Consider the following 19306-nt stretch of genomic DNA (forward strand, 5'->3'; position numbering starts at 1 on the left):
CGAGTTAGGAAGTTGGCAAGAACGTGCCCCTTTTGAACAGTCCAATGTTGCACCAACTTTTCAGACAAAGCATCGTTTTCTCCATGGTAAACAATGAACAAATACCTTTCGGCGTCAACTTAATCAGCGCGACTCCAAGCTAATTGAACACAACTAAAAGCAGCAACAAGTGTCCAAGCCCTTTCTTTTCAATTACACTTATCTACATACAAGAGATCTATCACGAAATTGTAGCCACGCTATTGAAAAGAGCACGCCACAAACTGGTTTGGGTAAATAAAAGCGAAATGAACAACCAATACAGTGTGCTATATGGCTCGTAAGCTTTGAAAACAAGACTGCATCTGACTCATTCCAATCTATAACATTTTTGCAGGAGGTTATTGGAAACTAATCGACGTCCGCTGTCACTTTGGAAATATAAATAAAATCAATAGGCCCATGAACTACACAACAACATATTTATACTCAATTTGTTCTGCATATGTGAGCGTCCAAGTTTAATGCAAAATTTATCAACTGGAAATAAATACAAAAGTGTTTGTTTTTGTTGGTAAAGTTGCGGTAAATCCCCTTTGGATAGCACGGTTGTATGACGTATTGTAGCACACGTGTCGGAGAAAATATGTCAATAAAATGCGTATGTACAAGCAATATTCGTTGAATTTCTGATGAAGGCTACTACGCCCAACAAACTGTGCTGTGCGACGTTGGGAATACATAACATTAGTTTGTAGTGATGCATTTTCCTGTCACTAAAAAGCATTGTTACAAAGCATTGTTATGTGCCACTGTTATAATTCTGGGATATAGAATGGAGCGCTATGCTTTTTCAACCGGACACTCACAGCCTATAAAGGCATTCATTGATTCTTCATTTCATTTTATTATTGGTGAGTGATTTTTTTCAACAATTGTCTGAAAGTTTGACAACTGTTTATAGGTTTTTGGTGCTGGCTGATTGCCTCCAAACTTGGATATACAGAGTCCCTTATTGATGCACTTATCTGTGGCCTTTTGTCCAGCATGATCGACATTGATCATTTCATTGCAGCAAAGAGTTTTTCTTTGAAGGTATTTTGTAATGTTGTTCATCCTAAATGAATACTAACTTCCAAGCCTGAATTCTTTTTGTAGAAAGCGGTTTCTCTCCAGAGCAGACCTGTACTCCATTCAGTGATTGCCATACCTGGGTGCATGATTCTAATACATTTACTTCGAACCGTGGTGCAAAAATCGTCAGCATTGAGTTGCTTCATTGAACAGTCAAACGTGTGTTCCAATTTGCACTTGCTCTTATTTGTCGCATGGACTTCACATCAACTGCGAGACAGCATTCGTCGTGGCTTATGGTTTTGGCCATTTGGCTCAACTTACCCAACCCCACTGTGGCTTTATCTTTTTTCCATATGTTTCTTTCCACTGGTATTACATTGTTTGATGGAATTGGGATTGATATCTTATACTATGCCTGGCAGTGAAAGTGTGGTGCTCACTGTTTAAAATTTACTTTTATTCTAGAATGTATTCTCACGATTAGGGCTTTTGTATAATGTAAAAAATGAAGCTGCGTCAGTTGGAAATGATTTTGGAACAAGTTGATGGTTTTAAAAATCCCAAAGTTCACCTTGAACAGTACATGACACCACCTCACTTGGCAGGTTTGCTTTAGCTTATTTGAATACTAATTAGCAGTATTGCTCATTGTGATGTTAATGGTTTTTAAAAAATTATTTTGTTTGCCATATCTAATATAGTTGAAAAATTTGCCGAAGTCCTGTTTAGCAGCTAAACAAATATACATTGTTGGTGAATAGTGATATATTAATTTTTTTATGTGTTTGCCTGAGAATATCTTTTCTGTACAAAGTACCAATAGTATACAATGTTTATTTCAGCCTGTATGTTGCATATGGCACACAGCAAGTATAACGACATATGCAAAAAAACTGTGCTGGACATTGGTTGTGGTAGTGGAATTTTGTCTCTTGGTGCTGGGTTGTTGGGAGCTAATTACATTTTGGGCATTGATATTGATGAAGGTGAGATTATCTGTGTTTACATCACAAAGAATGCAAATTCTATTAGTTTGTTTTCATACAGAAGCATTGGAACTTTTTGTACAAAACGCTGATGTACTTGAACCTACTTATGTAGTAGATACAATACAAGGAGATGTAAAACAACTACCTTCCACCTTTATGTATGTTGTACGGTACTTTGAAAACTATGAATTGCTTGTTTACGATTTATTTTTTTTTGTTTACCTCCAGGAAGTCATTTGACACGATTGTTATGAATCCACCTTTTGGCACAAAGAACAATAAAGGTAATAAATTTGTTGCTGATGCTACCAGGCATAATATTCAATAATTCATGCTCTTTTGACAAATGAGTATTAGTTTTGTCGATGTCTGTTGCATAACGACCAAAACGTCATCCAAACTGATAATTATTTGCCAGAAGAGCCTTGAATTATTGAATAAAGGTAGTCCTATAATAATTAGAAACAATTTCAAATATAATTTTCTTTTCAATCTAGGTATAGACATGGAGTTTTTGCAAGCAGCGGCAAATCTATGCCACAATGCCATTTATTCTCTACATAAAACAGCAACTCGAAAATTTGTTTGCAAAAAGGCTTCAAGTATGAGCCTTAAACCAGAAGTAATTGCAGGTAAGCAATATTTTTATTTTGTCTTAATCTATAATGCACCTGTGCCTAACTTTGCAGAGTTACGTTACAACTTAGATGCAAGTTACTCATTCCATAAAAACAAGTCGAAGGACATTGAGGTTGACTTGATACGTTTTACTCCCATTAAACACGTGAAGAGATAACATCCTCAAAGATATTTTTTTTGTGTTTTTTGTTTGTAAAGCAGTTTGATACTAAATTTATTTTGATATTGACTCTGTGCTGCATGTGTTACCTGCTGGACTTATCTGCCAAATCCTGTTTTAAACAAGTAAAAATGTTGTTTTTTTGCAAATTTGTGTTGTAATACTGCCACAGATATATTTTGTGCAAGATTCCATGAAATGCCATTCTCCCAACTGCCACTTTCATAAACGTAAAACAAGAGAAAAAGCAAACACAGAAATGCTTCTTGACTCCAGTCCAGTACCAAGATTTGAAAGCAATAAAACTCTGTCAGGTTGTGAGATGAACCCACATGACCCCTGCGGTGCCAACGCAGGTAACAGCCAGGAGCCAACACATTAGACCTTTTGGTCGCAAATATTCCTGTGATGTGAACCTGAAATAAAGTAAACTTTATACAATCTGTATATTTTCTTATTCTTTTTAAATAGTTTTGCTTTTTGTGTAGATGTTTTGTTTGGGACTAGGTTTAATTGGGAAAAACGGGCAATTGTTTTTAGTAAACAGGACAGATGGTATTGTTATAACTGAATGCTTTCTTAAATATTGGTATTTTTTCAAAAACAAGTATTTTTTTCTGGAGGCTACAGTCCAATTAGTGTTCAAATACATACTTTTGAAAGTTTGGAGATGATAGCAATTGACTATTTGTAGACTTTCCCACATCCAAGCAGTTAAAGTAGATCATCATTCCCATTAGAGAACATGTCACCAAGCCTAAAAGTAAACAAAGTTGCCATTGTTGTGTAAAGGAAAGAATTTAGGTAACTACAGAAAATACAAAATCTTGCAAGTAATGAAAATATTGTTGTTCATGTTATAATATATATAATTGCTATGATACAAATGTCTATTTTATGCACAAACAATGTCAAATTTAAACAAACAAACTAGTTTGAAACTACACGAATCACCTGCAGAAATTGCAGCAAGGGATGGATCAATGCTCAGAAGAAAATTATACAAAAAATGGTATCCAAGATCAACGGATTGAACTTGCTGATGTAAATTACTTGCCCAAGATCCATAGTTAACAGTCAAAATCCATTTTACTGTGGCCCCTATAATTGCACACCACGCAGCTAAGTTTGACCAACGAAACGTTTCTCTGCTTTCATCCATCCCTGATATAGAAACTGGAGGTATGAAATCAATCGGTTTCCACAGCTGCAAATTTTGCCATTTCATTTACCAGCAACAGCAAATTGGTCTACGGCGGTTACCATATTATATACTTGTGTGGTGCGGTTTTGTCGTCTGTGGGGATAATGAAATCAACAGCAATCAATATCCAGTGTCAAATTATTTAAGAATTACGCTACATTTAAAAGATTAAGATGGTACAACATAAAATTTGTAAGAATCCGGCCTCAAGTATATCGGTATACTGATTTGACACTTACACCTGAATCGCATTTTATACGAAATCAACTTGAAAGTATTGAACAGGAATAAGTTGGTGGTTAACTATTTGTTTTTGAAAATTGGTTTATCTGAAGAAACTTAGGTGTTCTTTTAATGTTATGGTATTATCCAATTTCAATTTGCTTCGTATAAATGAAAGGATATTGTAGGGAATTCGGCTCGTTATAATTCGAAACCTAATATTTCATTTGAACTTGATTTTTCGAAACTGCTTTCTGCTCTTTTACATTTACATCCCGTCTTTCTGACGCCATCGCTAGTTTCTCGCATGCGTTGCATCTTTTAACTTGTAATAGGGAACTAGAACAGATCATCGGTGAGGAGACTTGCAGCTACCTTGGTGTCTGACCAAGACTGTCTTGACTTGATGTTAGTTCGCGGTGATGCAATTCCGTCAAACTCGACATTGTATACTGTAGGTGAACAACTTAAAATGGGTGTCATAGTTCCGTATCACAGAAATTGCGCCGCTTTGTTAAAGGCCTATCGACTCCTTTGTCTTACTACACAGCAGGTTATACTGGCAAAGCGATTTGTAAACGAATACAGAGGTAAAAAACGTAAATTTGGTTAGGATTTTCTGTGCAGTCCGTATTCTCAATGTATGCCCACAACAGTTTCGCATTTATTAAAAACTTCACGTATCGTCAGATAACATGTGGTTGTACAAAAGTCCCAACTCACTCGAAACCTTCGGGACAGGCGTCAAATTCTGCCCTCCACCAGATGTTTACAGGAAAACAAACAGAATGAAGGAAAAAAATATCACCAAAGCACTGAGTCGATTAATAGGGACAACTGCTTGTGTGGATGAAGAGGTGGTGTTGAATGGTACGATCAACATTGTATTTGTATTACTTTCATCGTCATCTGAAACAGAGACCGGTTATTACAGATTCTCCATAAATCCGCACGTTTTTACGACACAACTTACCGTGCATTGATTTACGATTAAACAATATTTTCATGTGTTTGTGCAACTATAAAATGCGAAAACTGATATGAATTGTAATTTTAATGATTGCAGTAACTACAATACTAAGTAAAGTAGCTCTCTCACACCAATAGACTTGTTTGCCATAATTTGTGTCACTGCCACTAGAGTCTTAATTAACTAAAAAAATTTTCTTATTAGGAAAAGAGTTGTTACTTGAACATAAGCCAATCGCCAAAATGAAAGATATTTAAAAAGATTTTTACTCGCAAATATTGCGAAATCCACCAAGGTGAACGGAACATTTGTTGTGGTCTCCGTTGTATTTCCTGTTAGCAAAAAAAAAGTTTAGTTTTTGGTCAGCGAAAACTTGAACGCAAGACCTAAAATTCTGCCAAACGCGGCCAACTGCAGGGCTTCTCGTTGATCTACGCCGAGGGCGTCGTACAATCGAGGCGTTCCCATTAAAGCAGCAACATTTTGAATTCCGGATGCAGCAAGTTGGGTGCTTGACATTCCATTCTACAACAATATACGTCGATGATATAGATGGAAAAGACATCGTATTTAGCCAACTTGTTACTATGGTTTGTTTGAATGACGTAATTAGGCAATATTCGTAATAAACAAAAGTGCACCGCTGAGGTTGATATCTTTGTGAAAAATAAGGCAATTTTAATAAAAATTAGACTTCATATTCTTGCACAAAACATAGCTGTAAGGGCAGTAATCATCAATCACTATTTGTTATTCCACGAGTTAACATTTTTCTGAAATATTTCAACCTTACGAGTGATATGCGACAATAAGGTTAAAAGCATTAGAAAACAGATTGGTTGATAAAAAATCTATGCCGCTGCAGTCAGGACCATCAATACCTGCCTATATCCGCAGCGCACTTTTTTACCCACCACAGCGCAATGCTACACCTCACCGTGACTTTGTCTGACGATATGACGGCAAAAATATCTGGGCTGATAAAAGGCATCGACTCAACAGGGATTTGCTGCAGTTCTTCCACCGTCAACCCAGCTGAAAAAAAGAATGTGAATATTTTTATAAAGCTTTGAAAAGTCAATTTTGTCTTTAAAAAACCTGCTAACGTTCCCATTTCTCTCAGCAGTGATGGATCGGGTAGGAAATTGTCATTTGAGAGCAAAACAAAGGAAATGAGAACATCCATTTGTTCTTGATTGTAACAAGTCAACAAGCCCAAGTCTTTCATGGCTTCGCTATCAAGAGAATATCACTTGTTACCGACAAAATACAATGGATAGATAGATCCGTATATGCGTTTAAATACATCTCAACTAGGTTTCAAAAACTTTTTTCCTCTTAGTTAAACTCAGTCTACAAATTTGCTTGTATCTTACTGCATCTGAGCTATTCATACACTGATAAACCCAGACAAATACACATGTTCCCATAAGCGTATCCAGGATTTTTGTCAAAGGGAATTTTGACAAAAAATACAGTTAAGTTTATTTAGCTTTGAAAATAGACAAAAATATTTTTCAAAATGGAGGTCCGGACCCCACATGAATACGCCTATGCATGCACCTAGCAACATCCACTGACAAATCCATCATATCAGACTTCGTTGCTCCACAGAATATCGGCCCTAGAGCTGTCAGGTCTTCCGCAGTTAAACTTTCAGTTGTTTTGGAATTTTGTGACAAAAAGGCCCCGAACAAAGCCACTCTCTGCAACATTCACAATGGCAAATTACATGCATTTATATCTAATGTAACTAAGATACAAAGTGAATCAACGCTTGTCTTCTTCCAGAAGTCGGTATTCTATGCAAAACGCTTTTTAAAAACTGTGGCATGTAATGCAGATAACTTTCACACACTTGACTTCTGAATATTAACGTTCACTGGCATCACAGCCAAGTTGGATCAGCCACTTTTCCCACCTGGTCGGAGCGAGATCTGAAAAATCAAGCCCCCGGTGAGGTTTGAACTTACGACCCTGGGCTAACCAGGCCCAACGCTGTACCGACTGAGCTACGGGAACCTTTCATTCGATTGCATGAAACATTTCTGCGTGGTCTGATTACGGTGGTGGAGATTTCCTACGTAAATGTGTAGGTCGCCTAGCTCGTGGTGTACAGCTCAGCTTGGCCACAATACACCCCGTGAAACCGCTGAGCTTCTGTTGTTCAGTCAGTAGAGTGCCGGGCCTGGTTAGCCCAAGGTCGTGAGTTTAAACCTCACCTGGAGCTTGATTTTTTAGATCTCGCTCCGACCTGTCCAAAAAAGTGGCTGATTCAACTCGGCTGCAATGCCAGTGAAAATCTATTGATCGAAATGTGTGAGCTGAGGTCGCCGAGTGGAGATCGTAAGATCCTGCCTTGTCATACGATAGCCTGTAACACTGCTGCGTCGACTTTAAGAACAAATTCATGCCACTTTTATTTTGTAAATGACATAGGTGGTCTAGCTTATAAGTCAGTGGTCGACACCTTTTAAACACAAAGTGCAAGCTCACACTTTTGTCTGTAGCACAGGTTTTTACGCAAAACATTATTGAAATATGAACTCATAAAATACCACCTGGTGTGTCATTTACCAAAAACTCTAAAAAGCTAAAGGAACATAAAACTTCTGCTATATATAACATAATAATAAACGGAGTCTTACAACTCTGCAATGTTCAAGGACTCCAACCAAACTGCCTAAACTTTAATTGCAATTATTTCCTGTCACTAGCTACCATCACCAGCTAAATCAACTTGACAAAGTCAAAAAAACTGAACTCAGTAATTGACAAGTAAACTAACGAGTTTCATTTGTTAACTACTAAGTTTAATTTAAAATAAAGAAAAACAAATTTGGTGATCTAATCATAAAAAAAACTTTGCCGGAACCTGTCCACTTGTCCATTCTACTTCCGACAAAGATGCCACAGCGTCAATATCCACAAGGTTAAGGTCAGATATCTCAACTGTATCCAAGTTTCTCAGCAAATGTTTAGCATCAGATATTGTTTCCACATCCCACTGTGATGGTGTGAAGAACACCTTACATGAAAATAAAAAATTTTGGAGATAATTTTTTTTAAAAAGATGTAAAAAAAGGTGATAATGAAAACTAGATTTACTCAATTATAAGTAAAAAGTACTGACACCAAATCTGTCGTTTACAATTGTTAAGCAGGCACACTTGCACAGCAAAACCTATGTTAAAGTTATTAATACGCAATAAGAGTGGGGTTAAGGTGAAAGCCAGTGAAAATTGGAGCCGTGTGGCAAATTGTAAGTCGCACAAACCACAAAAAGTGATGGCTTACAATTGAACAAACACTACAGGCAAAAACAAAGCAGTTCTATAATGAATGGTTACATGGACGTTTATCCAAAACATGCGTAACATGGTGTTTGATTTTGTCTTGTACACTTGGAAAGAATTGCCATCAAAGATTTATTTGCACAAACCTGCTTGTTTACTGTGTATTAGCCGTGTAACCAATGTTTAAGATGAAAAACCTGTTTTAATCTGGTCAACAAAGCAATCAGTTGGTCATCAGACCACTGATCTATGGAGCCCAGAACTTGTAGGGAACTCGAAAAATCGTCATCTGACATTCCCCGTAGCTGCTCTGGAAGCCACCTTGTATTTCCAATGCCAAGGGACATTACAAGGTCATACGTTGGTGCAGTTACTAAACAAAATATTTAATTAAAAAACGAACAGACAAAATATCATCTTATATGCGCAAAAGAGACATAATAGTCAATCCCAAACATGTTGATTGGTACCTAGTTTGGTAACCAACATATCGACGATTGACCGAAAGGTACCACAAATGGAAATCTGTGTGCCTGCAAGTCTACCAGCTAGCATGTGCAACGGTCACCAGCTGCACTGATGAGACCTTACAGGTCGAAACAGTGTGTACACCTCTCTGCAGCTCTTATAACATTTCATCAAAATTATGAAAGTGCATTTTTTAAATGGATTTTGAACAATTAAATTGCCAATGATAACTATATGTTTTGTGTGAACTAACAGCTGATGCACATTAGACAAAGTTGATGCAAAATGCTTATGGACCTTCACGCCTTCGCCGTAATGCAGAGACATTACTGGATGCTGTGAGTGATTCTATCGCTTTGTCATAGAAAGCATTGTAGTTGATAAAACTGGAAGCGGAATGGCCTTTTTCCACATCCGGGGGGAACATATTAGAAAGTGAATTAGAAAACTGTTCCTGTGGAAACAATTATTTGCTGTTAGTAATATGCAAAACACTTTCGACAGGAAGGGATTACTACCAACAATCTAAGTTTAAAAGCAAATAACATTTAATAGGAAATGAGTTGGGAAATGCATCCCTAGTAAAGTTCAACCCAATAGTTACTTTTGTCAGAAAAGTCCTAAGGGGCAGCTTTGGTTGCTGCCCTTAGTCTAAAGCAGTGTTTCTTAACCTTCCCCTAAAACTTTCTTTGAAAAGCTATGGACCCATTTGCAAGAAACACATTGCAAATGTTGAAAAATTAAAATTCGTGGACAGCGAAACCTTATGGACAGAGGAAAATCCGTGGAATTTCGGAATAATTGTATTTCGTTTCATGGACCCCTTAATGCATCTTCTCGGACCCTTAGGGGTTCATGGACCCCAGGTTAAGAACCCCTGGTCTAAAGGGTATATCAGCATTTCGTAATTGCCTCAGTTGGCTACAAGGTCAAACAAAGTGTTTCAAACCTACTTCAATGCTTATTCAGTCCCGAAAAATACACTTTGGGAATGCTAAGATAAATTGCAAGAATATGCTATTATGAACAAACCAAAAAATTGCCCCTATAAAATGTATGGAACAATCTAGTAAAAGTCCACAATGACTAACTGTGTCAAGATTGGTGATAATAGAACTGGGCATTATAGTGACGATCGGTCCCAATAGATCGAGAGCATCACTATCCCATGTAGATGAATCAGAATCTTGGTAGTTGGTGACAAACGTCAACAAATTGTTGACATGTTCGAATGTAAACCTTCAAAACAAAGAAGACTAACAAGTAGATTAATATTAACTAAAAAAAATCTATTAACTATCAAACTGATGTTCGATCTAACGACACTTCAGACAACAGTGACTTATGGAAAGTAATAAAATTGGTTATTTTGAAACAAACAGTTACATCGCAACCCCTTGTTGGCATTCATCTCACCTGGGAATGCAGTCTTTGAGCAAGTCGATGGCAACTTCACCGATCGCAAGAGGAAATTCTGCAATGTAACTGGCAGGAATATCACACAGAAGTCCGCCCAGTACATACAGGTCATTTTCGGTCACTAGAGGGCTTGTCCGATTTTCAGAAGCCAACTGCGGCACACATTTAAAATTTGTATAAAATTGATTCTCTTAACCTTATTGTTATATTCTAATGGTAAACATGGAAAAAATGCAACAACGCTTTTGCTCTGTACAACACAAACATGACAAACTTTTGTTAATTTTTTTTTAGATTTTAAGAAAATGTAATTTAATATAACGCCATACCAAGCATTTCATGGATAATGCTGCAAGCTGTTTCCTTTTGGAATCACCCGGTCCTTTCGGCAACATGTCGAGATTTGCATTTCCGAGTTTCTCCACCAACGTTCCACATGCATGTCGGGCAGTAGCGTTCACAACTTCATAGCTAAATCATTTATAATTTGCCATTAAAAGGCGTTGTTACATTAACGTTTGTTTCATCGACACAAATTGTTCATCCTTAAAGGTTTTCTAAATCAGCAACTAGTTCCCTGCAGCATGCGACAATAAAAAATTGAAATTTTTGAACTTTTTTAAATCGGCAACGAGTTTTTCACATGCGACGTTAAACACAAAAAATTATGTTGGGATGCCGCACCAACCTATAGAACATGCTGACGTCATTTGGAACTGCGCTTAATAGATCTGGCAAGTATGGGTCGCTGTCATTCTGCATGTACTTCACTCCCAACTCAATTTGCTTTGAGTAGTGGAATTTGTTCAAAATGCATTCATCCTAGAATGGGGAATAGATGCTTGAAAGGCCCAGTTCAAAAAGGGAGTCAGGCATTGCAATTTTTTTCTCATTATTGAAACAAAACGTTGCACAACAATAATATCTAAATAGGCCGTTTCAGTCTTATAGGTAAAGGTTCAAAAGCAAGCACATTCGAAGTGTTGAGCTAAATAGTGCGGCTGATTACGTTATTCAACACTTCTTATGACAAATAACCCCTGCCGTTCCCATTACCATATCCAGCGACATGTCCACTTGGTTGTCAATGGCAACAGCAACTTCCGAGATTTCGTTGTAATCCACGTCCATGATGTTACTGCACTTAAGACCCACAACTGTTGATCCAAACTCTCTACAAAACAATCCGCATTTTTTTGAGTTAAACAGGTGGCTGAAAAACGATGTACAAGTTGTAATCTTCAGGGTGCCGAGATATTCAGGAAGGTTGGGAACCACTGGACTATTAGGATTAAAAATACGCCACAATGAACTATGCACCTCCACTTGTCAGGCATAATTTATTTCAGTGAAGACAAAACCTTTTTCGGGCGAATTCACAACTCAAATTTAAGTTGAAAGGTTCTCATTTTTACTTTTTAACCAAAGACGTCAACACATTTTAATCACAGATATTATTATTTGGATCTGTGCTGTCCTGGAAATGCATTGAACATACCACAAACATAACCCTCAGTGGGTAACTTTGATGCAAACCTTATTTTGTCAGCGGTAAGTTGCACTGAAGATGAGCTGGTGTACAATTCGACTAGCTTTGCTGCCTGAACGCAAACATTGAGAATTTTAATGACATTGTTACATTTGAAAAGCAATTTCGACAGGGTTGTAAACTATTTTGTGGATGCCTTTATGGCTAATGCTTTCTCATGCATCTAACCAGAATCCTTCCATTTTCAATAAAATTAAGTACATCCTTTTCAACACAGGAGAATGCTAGGTATTTTGATGTGTAGGTGCCACAGGAAAACACTTACTTGTCCTCTGTCCCATGGTTTGTCATTCACAGAAGTTAAGTTAACAGATGTTAACTCCTTCAACTTTTTGAGAGGAATTTCAGTTGCGAAAGCTCCAAGATCTTGGCTCATGAGTTCATCGACATCAAGTTCTTCCAACTAACAATGGTGGACATCGTTGATTGAATTTCAATACATAGAAAATTAATTCTGTTCATTTTATGTAGTATTCCGGCGTTTACTCAATAAAAGATCTGAACCACAAACTACAGAAAAAAAACTACTAAGGCTTGGTGGCAATCACTACCTTTGCCGTAAGGATACAAAAGGCAATTCGTCTTCACTTTGTTTTCAGGTCTGTTGGCATGTGGTTTTTATGCATTGTTGCTTATTTAAAATTAGTCTTTGAGGAGTCCCAAACTGGTACCAGTCCTGTGTTATTATCAGTTTATATCCAGTTCATACAAAAAACACAAATTATTTGTCTTCATTTCTTACACTTTTTGGTTGACATTAATTTTATCACGAATGATTATCATTGCCACTCATGACAGCAGTCAGCAAAAACTCTGCAACACTATTACCGACAGGTTGAAGAAACTAGTTCCTACCATAAATCAGCCCACAGCACAAAATACATTGAGGATCCCTGGTTTATTACCACACAATATAAATTAATGTGTGTACTTGGCCTGAATGCTAGTAGCATATTAAAAATTCCACTTTTTATCACAGCAAATTACCTTTTTCACAATAGCCTTGGTTTGGGAAATTGAGAAGTCGCCGGCACGCTGTTTTAAGTCCTTTAAATTATTTTTTATATCCGAGGAAGAAATCTTCTTCAGATCCTTTGCTGGAAGAGCTGTTACCAATTCTCCAAGATCTGACAGACTGGTGTCATTCGAGATCGTAAACCCAGCTTTTTGTGCTTTCAGTAGCATGATTTTTTTCTAAAATAAGTAAAAATTGGTTAACATTCAAGCATTTCCCTTGCAGCGATTCAAGGCTTTGGTTTATTAGTATAAATTTTAATAGATCTGTCAACAAATCAATTAAAGTTTATAAACCAAGGGTGAAGGTTCACTGGAAGTTTAAGTAATTTGCAATAGAAGTGATCTTTCTGGCAAATATTGCTGCACTTTAATTCTCCAACAGTTAGTCTGCCATACAGCAAGACTACATCAAGGTTTTAACATCTCAATTCAAACCTAATACCACACAGCATTCTAACATACAAAACAGAAAAAAATTTACAAGTAACTTCCAACTGTCAGGTTTAAACAAGCTTTTCAAGACCTGTTTCTTATTGAGGACTTTGTTGCTTTTAATATCGTCCAAAGCGCTCAACACTGCACTGTCTGGGAGTTCTTTTAACTGTGAAGGAGCAAAGCCACCAAGGGCACTTGCTAATTCTTTAACTTCCGAGCCATCCATTGTCTGTAAGTTCTTGTCAGCAATCAAGGTCTGGGCAATATCCCGCATCATCTGAGTAACATTCAAACTATTTTAACAACAAATAAGCGTAGAGCCAGTGCCTGAGGGTACTATTGGTTAAGCGTTTGCTTGGCCATTGTGTTTCCACCTTGTTTTCTCTGAATAATTGCACCTAGTTTGGTTCCCAATACTTGACAGTGATTGAAATAGTCACCACAAAGTCAAAGTGTCAATGTCACACCCAAGCTGCATTGATGAGACCTTATAGGTTAAAACAGTGGCCATTTGCCTGCAGCTTACAGTATTTTAACAACATTTAAATGCATTTATATGACACATATTTTCTGTAGGTTTTTTTACTTAGCAAAACCAGCAGTCCCAAAACTTAATTCTATAGTGTACCACTTTGTCCTGCACAGTTGAGATGAACCACTTACTTTTTAGAGTAAATTCATGCTAATGAGTTCTAGAGTGCCACCTTTAATCAATCTTATAATCTCATCACTTTTAAGTATACCATTTAATTTTTTTGCAATACAATTTAGCTTTTGAGCATACTATTTAACTTTTGGGAATACTATTTAGCTTTTGAATATACTATTTAACTTTTGGGAATACTATTTAGCTTTTGAGTATACTATTTGGCTTTTGAGTATGACACTTGGCATTTGAGCATACTATTTACCTTTTGAGCATAACGTTTAGCTTTAGAGTATACTATTTAACTTTTGGGAATACTATTTAGATTTTGAGTATGACACTTGGCATTTGAGCATACTATTTAGCTTTTGAGTATAACATTGAGCTTTTTTGGAATACTATTTAGCTTTTGAGTATGACATTTAGCTTTTGAGCATACTATTTAGCTTTTGAGTATAACATTTAGCTTTTGAGTATAATATTGAGCTTTTGGGAATACTATTTAGCTTTTGAGTATGACATTTGGCTTTTAAGCATACTATTTAGCTTTTGAGTATAACATTTAGCTTTTGAGTTTAGTATTTAACTTTTGAATATAACATTTAGCTTTAGAATATGACATTTAGCTTTTGAAATCAGCACCTGGAACTGTTCTATGGCAACTTTCTGCACTTGACTTTTTCTCTGGCGTTTTGAGTTTGGCGCCTGTTCTAGTTTATCCTTCAGGATTTCGCATCGTTTCAAGCGCTCAGCCAACTCTGGGGTACACTGAAAACAAATTTAGCACATACAAAAATTTTAAGGGTTGCTGTTTGCATGGATCAAAAAATAAGCCGGCTGCTCAGTGATATGAAATAGTAGGTTACCACTTGATGAAATTTCTTCATTGAAAGATTTTACATAATGGTTATTCAAAATTCTTGGATTTTAAAGTTACTGCTAAAGCTTGAAAAAAAAATGCCACAGGCTGAGAATCAAATAGCAACTAAATGATGAAAAACATAGCACCTAAATCAAAAATACAGGAAAGCAAAATACAGTTTCTTAGAAAAAGTTTTGCTGTGCTAATGGAAAAATCCTTACAAACCTCAGATAATGATTCCTGTAGCAATACATCATAACCAGTGCAGTGCCTTGTTAGGTATGCAGCAACATGTCCAACAGACTCCAATGGCAATAATTTTTTAATCTTTTTAAATGGATAGTGACAAGCCACCTGGCCAAGTCTGCATGGACAACAAGGTCATAGATGATATCTAAGTAAAGACTGCTAACAAATGACTTTGTTACTGAATCTACGAGCATTCTGCTAGTAATTTTTAGACAGGCTATCATGCTGTGTTTTTATCAAAGAAATACGCTTATTTTGGACTAAACATGCTTGTTTTTTTAAAAGTTTTTTTTAGTGATATGGCGTTTTTGGATGGAGCAGTCAGCTAAAAGAACAAAATCAACACAGGATTTATGGTAATATAACAAGGACCACTTCGACACTTTACCTGGGAATGTTTTCCGCATTGTTGAAGAAAGTTTTGTTTACTCGAAGCAGAGACCTCATGAAAAATTTGGAAAATGTCCCAAATTTTTTATTTATAACATCCAGTTTTATAAGAACGTTTCCGTCAAGCAGGTTGTTTACCTGAGCGGAAAAATACAAATAAGTGTGTGTTTGGGAAGATACTGTACACACCCAAAATAGTAGGAGGACAGCAATTATCAATTAGTTTGACTTGTCTGATTTTGCTTTTGAATTATATATCAATACTGAATGTTTCACCACGTAGAAGAACAGTAACATGTCTTTTGCTGCCAATGAGATTTCGTACCAAAGCTTATCATATAAGAACAGTTCAGGTGTTTTTTTTTCAAAAGTAACACATTCACAACTAACAATCTTGAAAATTTAAGACAAATATGAAGAAAAACGGGGATACTTTAAAACAAATCCCAACTTGATGGAATTAACCAAGCTTTTAAACTGATATTTACATAACCAAGTATTATGCTAAATTGAGCTTGGGCCATCCCTGCGACACCAACCTGTTCCAATGAAAAGTCTTTACGAACGTTAGAAGCAGTAACATCAAGAAGAAAAGGACCGAATTTATGGGGCATATGGTTGCTGACACCTTTTGAGATCCATTTTGCAAAAGCTTTTCTTTGATTTTTCTCCAAATCAAAGTAGGAAGATGAGAAGCACTCAACCCTATGAAGCAGGTGATAGCATTATTTTAAGTGCAGAAGTATTACCATGCTTTCGCATAGCAAGGCAGGTCGCTACACTGCGCAGGCCTTCTATATTTGGCGATCACAGCTCTCTACAAAAATCATGTTAGTGTTGATGGAGAAATTAACAATTGCATAAACAGACACTTTAAGAATGCTAACAGCAAAACATTTCATTACTTAATTTAAAATTAAGCTTACAGTACCCTTCAAGCTGTACTTATTGTATTTTAGTTTCACGTGAAATTTGAGTGGGTGAAAGTGTGGAAAAAAGTTTTAAAAATTTTTCTTTTCTCAACATAACAAAAAACCAAACAATCACTAACATTTTGTCTACTTTGCTTTCCACAAACGGAATCTTCTGTATATGTTTCACCGATAATCCTACTGCAAGAGGACAGAGGTTCTGAATTACGTAGTCACATGTCTCTTCATCAGACAATTTCATCTTTTTAAAACGTTGAAAAATTTCGCTGGCAAGCATTTCTTGCACGACAACCGGAGGCCTCCATGGAACATCAGCATCTGGGTTCTGGAAACAGGACAATGTGGCGTGAAAAGAAAACCAAACATGTCATAAGGGATCAGTTATTGAGCAAAAGGCTTCTTTTTCATGGAATTTATGCATATATGCAAGATTACAAGTTCGAAATCCTTATTAGTAGTGCATTATAAATAATGGCAATGAAAATTGATCAGACTCATTTATAATCGTGTAAAACTTGCTTAATATTGAATAAAGCTTGTGATGTCAATGGACAACTCTCCGAGGGGAATGTATGAATTAGATTTAAGTGTGAAATAAAAGTGAAATCGGCTTATTCCAGCTTTAAAATATTTTGGGCAACCTACTGCTGTGAAAATATAATTTTAACGTTTTTCTGAAATCTCGTAGCAGAATGATAGATTAAACATATGTTGATCCAGATAGGCCTGTGTTCCTGATATGCTTAATACAATAGTTGAATTCTACAACACTCTTGCAATGGAAGGTGTTCAATCATCGGTATTGATTCACATACTTATGGCAATTATTTCACACATTGTACATGACAATGTTTGTTTTATTGCTAATTGAATTGACCCACCTGTATTTTGAGGTTTAATTCGGTCATCGCGTCTTCGAGTTGGGTGGAATCTAATTTCTCCAAAAACCTTTTCAGGTTCTCAGGGTCATTGGATGAGGCGTGGGAATCCAGCAACACACTAAGGGAAGCACCACTGATTTCTTTAATTTGCTTCGACTGCAAACAAATTGAATGACATATAAACTGCAGTATGTACCACTATTTCTACCTGTTAGGTCATAAGAATGTGATTTGCAGTGACTAAGGATGATCGTTGTTCAATTATACCAGTTATTAAGAAACTGACAAAGCATTAAAATGTTGGCAACAAAATCAAACTGGTCGTTGTGATAAAAAATAAAGCCAAATTACATCTTAAGAATTTACATTTTTTCCTATATAACTGTAATTTAGACCCATTTTACCAAAGTTGTTACAATCAGTCCACACTTTTTGTTTTTTTCTTTTAGTGAGGAAACTATTTTTAGTAGTGTGTGCGCAACTGGTACGGAACAAAAAACAGTTTTCCATCCTTGGTGTTCACAACTTGAACTAAATAGCATTTAACTCATTGAACGCATGATTATATCATGGGGGATTTCCTACTGTTACTGTGACAAACCTTCATTCCAGTTAAGACCTTTGCAGGTATTTTTTCAATGTTGCTTTCTTCTAGGTCGTTGATTGACAGAGAACCTTGCAGTACATTTAAGACTTGTGTGTTTCCAGAGTTTTGGTTGATGCTGTAAAGAGTTCAGGTGGTAATGCACCTAACTGGTGTTGTTTGAAATAAAATATAATCGCCAGTAAAATATGAAAATGTCAATATATTCATACACATTTTCATCACTCACAAATCAACAACCCTGTTGTCCTCCAGTAACTTTACATCTAAAAACATTGCACAAAAAGTGAGATGTGGGTGAAGATTTTTTCAGTAACATCTCATACTTAAACTTTCAAACTGGCTTTTCTTTAAATCTCCCTCTAGCTCCGTTGGTGGTGGTTTCACGAAACTGCTCGGGTCTGTCAACCCATAAACTGAACCAACGCCAAAATTAACATTTTTTTTTTGGATTTTAGAGAACAACAAATCAACACTGGACAAGACATCTTCCAACATGGAATCGAATGCACGTTCAGAATAATCCATCCCGCTTCCCCTCGCTCGCAAGTGCTTTGATAAGTAACCTGTATTGGAGTGGAAAGTATGAAGAAATCATTACTTTTTAGTGATATTTGTAAAGTTGTGATTATTACTGTACGGCAACAATGAAAATAGTTTCTTCTCTGCATCAACCTATTCCAGCAATACTTCTTCCAATACAGGTGACACAACTGGAAACTTTGAAGTCATTTTCAAAATATTAAAATATCTTGTGTTAAAAGGCTTTTATTTGGCTTATTTAAGCAAAAAAACAGGTTTACAAAAAATACAGCCTTTTGACACAAGGTTTTTTAATATTTTTAAATTATTGTAAGGCATTAACAATAGCACTGCGGTCATAACCATGTTGAATAATTCACATAAATTAAGCTCCAACCCCTAGATCAGTTTGGGTCATAAAGGTACTGTCAGGAGGTGAAAATTTTGCATTAGAACCAGCATTTTTAATCATAGAAAAATCTGTCAAAAAAGGTTGAGAAAAACTGGTAGTTTTCTTGTGAGCTGTAAACAGATGGCCAAGTTGTTTTGACCTACTGGTATGTAGTATTGATTTGACACACACCTGCATTAGTCCCAAAAGCAGCACAAAATACAGCGTTCTTCGATGCATTGCTTAACGCCTGGAATATGTCTAGACGAGTCATCATAACACCACCATTTGTAATACCCATCAAAGCAAAATGTGAAGCATTCCAACCGTTCTAAAAGCAGTTTCACAGATAAGTTGCTGTAACTCGATACAATGCTAAAAGATACTTTACCAGTATTTTTGAAG

General features: G+C 36.4%; 4 protein-coding genes across 4 annotated transcripts; 2 read left to right on the forward strand and 2 right to left on the reverse strand.

Annotated features, from left to right (window-relative positions):
• Positions 1–269: 269 nt before the first annotated feature.
• LOC145905717 (transmembrane protein 267-like) lies at positions 270–1503 on the forward strand. The gene is made up of 3 exons (XM_082992985.1): positions 270–893; positions 944–1074; positions 1138–1503. The coding sequence occupies exons 1-3, from the start codon at positions 740–742 to the stop codon at positions 1501–1503; spliced, it is 651 nt and encodes a 216-aa protein (XP_082849111.1). The 5' UTR covers positions 270–739.
• A 16-nt stretch (positions 1504–1519) lies between these two features.
• LOC145905715 (rRNA N(6)-adenosine-methyltransferase METTL5-like) lies at positions 1520–2856 on the forward strand. The gene is made up of 6 exons (XM_082992983.1): positions 1520–1661; positions 1899–2042; positions 2104–2203; positions 2274–2329; positions 2543–2677; positions 2735–2856. The coding sequence occupies exons 1-6, from the start codon at positions 1562–1564 to the stop codon at positions 2839–2841; spliced, it is 642 nt and encodes a 213-aa protein (XP_082849109.1). The 5' UTR covers positions 1520–1561; the 3' UTR covers positions 2842–2856.
• Positions 2857–2959: 103 nt separating this feature from the next.
• Positions 2960–4066, reverse strand: LOC145905716 (uncharacterized). The gene is made up of 3 exons (XM_082992984.1): positions 3799–4066; positions 3499–3601; positions 2960–3260 (listed from the first exon to the last, which is right to left on the reverse strand). Exons 1-3 carry the CDS (start codon positions 4004–4006, stop codon positions 3155–3157), a joined length of 417 nt encoding a protein of 138 aa, XP_082849110.1. The 5' UTR covers positions 4007–4066; the 3' UTR covers positions 2960–3154.
• A 973-nt stretch (positions 4067–5039) lies between these two features.
• Positions 5040–19304, reverse strand: LOC145907324 (otoancorin-like). Its single transcript, XM_082994747.1, has 29 exons — positions 19293–19304; positions 19094–19232; positions 18315–18554; positions 18218–18254; positions 17986–18106; positions 17385–17540; positions 16623–16828; positions 16111–16276; positions 15570–15709; positions 15158–15296; positions 14713–14838; positions 13513–13701; positions 12960–13166; positions 12238–12375; positions 11960–12024; positions 11480–11597; positions 11112–11245; positions 10753–10894; positions 10421–10575; positions 10096–10243; positions 9302–9458; positions 8734–8909; positions 8116–8268; positions 6804–6946; positions 6339–6475; positions 6178–6275; positions 5627–5765; positions 5510–5572; positions 5040–5179 (listed from the first exon to the last, which is right to left on the reverse strand). The coding sequence occupies exons 2-29, from the start codon at positions 19200–19202 to the stop codon at positions 5040–5042; spliced, it is 3942 nt and encodes a 1313-aa protein (XP_082850873.1). The 5' UTR covers positions 19203–19232; positions 19293–19304.
• Between the last annotated feature and the right edge of the window lie 2 nt (positions 19305–19306).

The sequence above is a fragment of the Ascidia mentula genome, chromosome 6, assembly GCF_947561715.1.
Source record: "Ascidia mentula chromosome 6, kaAscMent1.1, whole genome shotgun sequence".
In the NCBI taxonomy this organism is placed as follows: Eukaryota; Metazoa; Chordata; class Ascidiacea; order Phlebobranchia; family Ascidiidae; genus Ascidia; species Ascidia mentula.

Excerpts from the sequence above, each read along its gene's own strand:
- LOC145905717 (XM_082992985.1), top strand. The coding sequence starts at position 740 with ATGCATTTTCCTGTCACTAAAAAGCATTGTTACAAAGCATTGTTATGT. Across the intron at positions 894-943 it reads TTCATTTCATTTTATTATTG|GTTTTTGGTGCTGGCTGATT; the intron begins GTGAGTGATTTT and ends AACTGTTTATAG. Across the intron at positions 1,075-1,137 it reads CAAAGAGTTTTTCTTTGAAG|AAAGCGGTTTCTCTCCAGAG; the intron begins GTATTTTGTAAT and ends TTCTTTTTGTAG.
- LOC145905715 (XM_082992983.1), top strand. The coding sequence starts at position 1,562 with ATGAAGCTGCGTCAGTTGGAAATGATTTTGGAACAAGTTGATGGTTTT. Across the intron at positions 2,043-2,103 it reads GGGCATTGATATTGATGAAG|AAGCATTGGAACTTTTTGTA; the intron begins GTGAGATTATCT and ends GTTTTCATACAG. Across the intron at positions 2,330-2,542 it reads TGGCACAAAGAACAATAAAG|GTATAGACATGGAGTTTTTG; the intron begins GTAATAAATTTG and ends TTTTCAATCTAG.
- LOC145905716 (XM_082992984.1), bottom strand. The coding sequence starts at position 4,006 with ATGGATGAAAGCAGAGAAACGTTTCGTTGGTCAAACTTAGCTGCGTGG. Across the intron at positions 3,602-3,798 it reads CCTTGCTGCAATTTCTGCAG|GCTTGGTGACATGTTCTCTA; the intron begins GTGATTCGTGTA and ends GTTTACTTTTAG. Across the intron at positions 3,261-3,498 it reads TCATCTCCAAACTTTCAAAA|GTTCACATCACAGGAATATT; the intron begins GTATGTATTTGA and ends ACTTTATTTCAG.
- LOC145907324 (XM_082994747.1), bottom strand. The coding sequence starts at position 19,202 with ATGGGTATTACAAATGGTGGTGTTATGATGACTCGTCTAGACATATTC. Across the intron at positions 6,276-6,338 it reads AGAAATGGGAACGTTAGCAG|CTGGGTTGACGGTGGAAGAA; the intron begins GTTTTTTAAAGA and ends TCTTTTTTTCAG. Across the intron at positions 5,180-5,509 it reads GGATTTCGCAATATTTGCGA|ATGACGATGAAAGTAATACA; the intron begins GTAAAAATCTTT and ends TCTCTGTTTCAG.